Source organism: Sinocyclocheilus anshuiensis, unplaced genomic scaffold (genome assembly GCF_001515605.1).
Source record: "Sinocyclocheilus anshuiensis isolate Anshui unplaced genomic scaffold, SAMN03320099.WGS_v1.1 scaffold6670, whole genome shotgun sequence".
Taxonomy (NCBI): Eukaryota; Metazoa; Chordata; class Actinopteri; order Cypriniformes; family Cyprinidae; genus Sinocyclocheilus; species Sinocyclocheilus anshuiensis.
The window spans coordinates 69,809-75,288 of record NW_015542328.1 but is presented as its reverse complement, the minus strand read 5'-3'; the positions used below and the strand labels follow the sequence as shown (position 1 = coordinate 75,288).

At 36.6% G+C, this 5,480-nt stretch overlaps 1 protein-coding gene across 1 annotated transcript in view; it reads left to right on the top strand.

Annotated features, from left to right (window-relative positions):
- Positions 1-1,410: 1,410 nt before the first annotated feature.
- The window catches only part of LOC107690971 (suppression of tumorigenicity 18 protein-like), a gene marked incomplete at its 5' end in the record, with an annotated part of 30,176 nt that continues 26,106 nt past the window's right edge, over positions 1,411-5,480 (top strand). Inside the window, one exon of the mRNA XM_016489411.1 lies at positions 1,411-1,604. Within this exon, the coding sequence (XP_016344897.1) occupies positions 1,411-1,604 (194 nt within the window). The remainder of the gene's footprint in view (positions 1,605-5,480) is intronic.

Sequence of the window (5,480 nt, the reverse complement as noted above, 5' to 3'; positions counted from 1 at the left end):
TGTCTTTATCTTAATGCAGTGCAAGTTGTTTTGTGCATTTTGTGTCAAACGCTACACTAACCTTTTTTATGTTATCGGCCTACAGCAAACATTTTATTCTCTGTATCATTACTTATTATGCAGCGTGATAGCTGATAATAGCAACAGATTTCTCATTGAAAATAATGAGCCAGTTCATGCTTGAGTGTTTTGGACTCTGTGTTCACACACAAGTTCACACATGAGGATCTGCGATGCTGATTTTCTTAGTCACATCTTGCAGGGAATTTCAGATGCTGCCCTGATGAGTTTTGTAACAAACTCGCTGCCCCAACGAGCACAAAATGCATTTCGCCACCCATTTTACTTCCATGACATTTTTTTTTGTGTGTGTGTGAAACAGGATGCTCAGTGAGACAAAATGCAGGGAGAGGCTTGATTTGATCCATCGGGAATTGATTTGATTGGATGGTGAAAAGTGGTTGGAGGGGAGGGATTGAAAAATAAGAAGGCCAAAATGGAAAGTCGGTTCAGAGGTTGAATTATTAGTGATTATATTTTTGTCTTTGGAATAATGTGTCCCAACTAATAATTTACAGTAAGACCAGAAATGTGAATTAAGAAACACCATTGTTAATCCAATTCAATTGGGGTCTGAAAGAAGTCTATTTTCATTTATTTAAAAAAATACAGTAAAAACAGTAATATTATTAAACATTATTATAAATTAAAATAACTGTTTTCTAATTGGATATATTTTAAAATGTAATTTATTATATGATGGCAAAGTTGAATTTTCAGCATCATTACTCCAGTCTTCAGAGTCAAATGATCCTTCAGAAATTATTTTTATATGCTGATCTGCTGCTCAAAAAACATTTTTTATTATTATCAGTGTTGAAAACAGTTGTGCTGCTTAATATTTTTGTGAAAACCTTGATACATTTTTTTTTCGGAATTCTTAGACAAATAGAATGTTCAAAAGAACAGCACCTACTTGAAATAGAATTTTGTAACATTTTAAGTTTTTACTGTCACTTTGAATCAGTTTAATGTATAAAATAAATACTTTAAGAAATAATAAAAATATTAGTACAAATTATACCGATCCTGAACTTTTTTGAACTGTATTCAGGTAAATGCATCTTTTTGCACATTTTATGAATGTGCAACATAATTTTTTACTCTTTAAAGCATCATATAGCTACTCAAGAACCTTATAACAAGATTTTTCTTTGCTGAAAGAACCGTTTTTAGTTGTAAGAGTCAATATTGGCAAAACCTTCAAGACTTCAAAGTGTCTAAACAAAGCTTTGACCTCGGAAAGAATCAAAACCTCTCGGGGCAGATCTTTGTACCTCAACCAATCACGTACTCAGTTGATTTGTGACACGACGCATCCATTTAATGACCCTTGTGTTCTGCTTTCAGCTTGCATCTCGGAGCGGGTAAAAAGCGGGCGGCCGCAGAAGGGGCCCGCGGGGCGCCAGTCAACAAGAGGAAATCGCTCCTGATGAAGCCCCGCCACTACAGTCCCAGTCCCTGCCCCAGCGAGGGGGACGGCGAGGAAGACCTGGCAAGCGCTCAGGACAAAGACGTGCCCAGGAACACTGACACTCCAGCAGGTAGACAGATGTCCTGTTGTTTTGTCTGTTTTGATGAACAATTGACGCTGAATTTTAAACTACCATCTGTTGCATTCATATATTTGTTTCCCTCCTCCTCCTCCTCCTCTCCCCTCTCCCTCCCCGCATCCGTCTCTTCGTCTATCCCGGGGAAGTTCACGACAGTCGATTCCCGTTCGTTGTTTCATGCATCCGGTGTCCAGATTAAGGCGATTTCCTGCGCTCGACTTCTTTGAAACCCGGATTAAAAACTGGCGGTGGCGTTAAAGTAGCTGCCGCCGGGATGATTATGCAGCCTGGAAAAGTGCTTTTTTATAAGCAAGTGTGGTTGCTTGCATAATTATGCAAATAGGGTAACTGAGAATAGAATGCACCAAATTATATTGCGCCTCGTTGACAAAAGAGAGTGATCATACACTCCAACAACAAAACATTTTTGGCAACGAAGGCACGGAAACGTTAAAGTCGATATTACGTTTTAAAGCAGTCTCCTTTCTAGAAACAAAATGCTGCCATCTCCTAATGAATCAAATTATGAGCATGTTGGCAACAATACCCATGCTTTACATATGTACCTCCACACCCCTATAATCTGCACTTATTTGGTATATTTTTAACGATGTAACCAAGCAACAAACGTAATTGTCCCTTTCGAAAGCTTTTGTTAGACCATCGAACGCAGCCCAAATATACATAATTAGGCATAATGTGTGCGGCTCATTATTGGACACATGTGGGTTGTTAAATGGACAACAAAATAGCTCAATAAATTGAACAGCATCATTGGAAATGGAATTTATTTGTTTCTCTGATTTCATATTACCCACAATAATCATAACCTTTTATTTCCCCCCCTCCTCCTTCTTCGAATTTGTAGTATTATTTTCTGAAGTTGCAGTAGAAAAAAAATCTCATTTGTCATATTTCCCTGCTGTCTTGCAACATGTTTGCTTTGCGTTTTGCCAAAGTGCACTACTGAAGAAGTGCTGGTGGAAAAGAAAACAATTCAAAGACATAATGCGTGGGGTGTGACTGGGAGTGGATGGCGACTGGGACCGTAGCGGAATTAATGGATCTGTAGGGGGACGAGAGGGGTATGTGAATTTCATGAGGAAAAAAAGGGAAAAGGAAAGGCAGGGGAGAAATGAAAGGGGTGTAAGGCTTCCATTTGGTGCTGTTGTGTGTGTGACTCCAGCCAAGCTTCTGGTCTCCATACACACAATGGTAATGGTTATTCTGGAGTATAAACCATTCACCTGTTCCAAAATACAAACCACTCTCTGCATCCAAGCATTTTTCGTCCTTGTTCGCTCCAGTCTTTTTTTTTTTTTCTCACTGTTCTGTATTTTTAATTTTTTTGGTCAGGGCTGTATCTCCATCTGGATGGCAGAGAACTCCTAATCATCTGCTCTGTTAATTGTGTCTTAGCATAACTGGCGAACTTTTCATCTGCGCTGGACCGCTTTGGGTTTTCACACCTCAAACTGCTGACAAAAGCGAGAAAATCAGGAAAATCGGACGCTTTTAAGTGCATTCGTTGTGGAATCTATTGGGTTTGGGCGTCCAGATGCTTCATGTTCCTGCTTGTTTTTGCATTATTGGTGGGCTACTGATTCTTGAGATCAGAAATTAAAATGATTAAAGTTAAATTTGTTTATGTTTTGGTGCAACCTCCTACTACTTCCATTTTTTCCCTTTCCTATCGCTCTGTATGGGTCAACACCATCAGATACAAACATAATAAGTACTGTCATTTTGGATATTTATAATAAATGGAGCATTCAACTATGATTAAGAGTAAATTGAGACTACAGGATGGTTTCAAACTGATTTTCAGCTCCATCTTTTATAATGTCAGCGGCATCTCATGGAAAATCTGAGGTTGTTGACAAAATTATCACATTTAGTCCCAGATGTTTTGTAGTCGTTTTGTTTTTCTGGAGTTCCTATAATAGAAATATAGAAAAATAAAACATTCAGGATGAAGACTAACCTGATTTTACTTCTCAAGTAAATGTATCTTGATTAATGAATGTTAAAATATTTGTACTGAAATATTTGAGTCAGAAAATTATTTTTTGCAGTGTATGTGTATTTTTTAATGAATATCATTTTTTTTAAAGATACATATTTACATGTCAGTTATTTTTTTACAGAGAGTGGCTTGGTGAGTGAAAATATAACTCGGATGAAATGGCTAATTTGTGTAAAGAACATTCTAGTAATCCGTTCTGATTAATATCAATGTTGACTTAAAAGTGTGGGACACGTTTCATTTCTCAAGAATCAGTGCTGTAACATTCGACACGCATACAATTGGATGCAATTCCAAAAATAAAACAGACGAGATTATCCACCCTTTCCTCAAGCAGCATGCATAAAAACTATAATTATCTGCACAAACAGAATCAAAATTTAGGTTGTGCGCTAGCATTATGCCTTCGCATTCGTACAGCGCCAAAGTAGACCTCTGCGACATTATGCCGGAGTTTGGCATGGTATGAACGCATCGGCAAGCACACTCTAACCCCTCAAAGCCTGGTTTCCATTTTTGGCAAGAGACGGGTGCGATTCTAAATGCCACTGAGCTCTCTATCCCCCATTTAGGGATGTTTTTGGGGGGATTAAAAGCAGCACTACTTTATATGCTCTTTAAGACTAGCAACTGTTTGTTAAGGCAGTATGATCCCATTAGAAACCACATGTGGCGGCAGCCAAAATGCTCTAATATCTAATCAACTCAGTGGTTGCATATGGTTCGGAGGGTGGCATAAGGCTCTCTAAGAGGATAGATGTATCTCGTGCTTACGCTGTATTTTGAACTTTAAACCCTGGTGCCCAAAGAGCTTTAACCCCGGCGGGTAAGTTTCAGAGAGATCAGTAGTGGATTGTAAATCAATCCAGCTGATAGTTTCTTTTGTTAATCATTGACTCAATTACTTAATATAATCGGGTCTTTTGCGATTCCAGTGAGTCGTTTAAAGGTGATTTTAAAGGATAAAAGGTCTGAGATTTGTCAAAAAAGGAATTATTCACACTATAAACCCCAGTCAAATAAGCTTTATGGATTTATCAAAAGTAGTACAGTAGTATAGCAAATTGTGCTTCTTTCTGATTAGCGTTTACAGCTTTATATCATGTAGTCTTATATCCATTGTGGATGTGGAAACATTTTTTTCAGTACATAAAAAAAAAAAAAAATGCTGTTACGTAAATTGAACAGATGGCAGATTAAATTAGAAGGGGAAATGTTTATTTATTTATTTATAAATATTTATACATTTTATATATGTTATTTATTAATTTTTTTAAGGTCAAGTTATGTATAGATTTCGGTTAGTAATCTGAACTTTGGATGGAAACTAGATGGCATTTTAGACAAAAATATTTTTATGCACTTGGGATACGTGTAAAACTCTCTTGATGTTTTTTAAATGTTTTATCTCTTATTTTCTCATTTTGCCATTTTGATCATTTTAAAATTAAATTATTTTATTAATTTTATTTGTTTTTCATTTAACCAAAGACTCACATTTGAAATGCTTTTTCTTGTCAAGCTTTATTTTCCCTATCTATCTATCTATCTATCTATCTATCTATCTATCTTACAGTAATCCAGTCATTTATAGTGTTATCAGCATAAACATCAATCACACTTTGACTTTATCTGTTTTTCAGCCTGGAATAAATGAATCCATGTTTCTTGATGATCAAGAAGAGAAAGTGCTTTTCAGACACTATGAAAAGAGATTGCTAGACTTCAGCGCTATGTTCAAGCCTGCGATGCCTAAATCTGTTGTGGTAATAAATATCACTTTTATCAGTTAAAGATGAGATCTAGCGTGCCGTTCTTGCTTTTTTTTATTTTAAAAATTC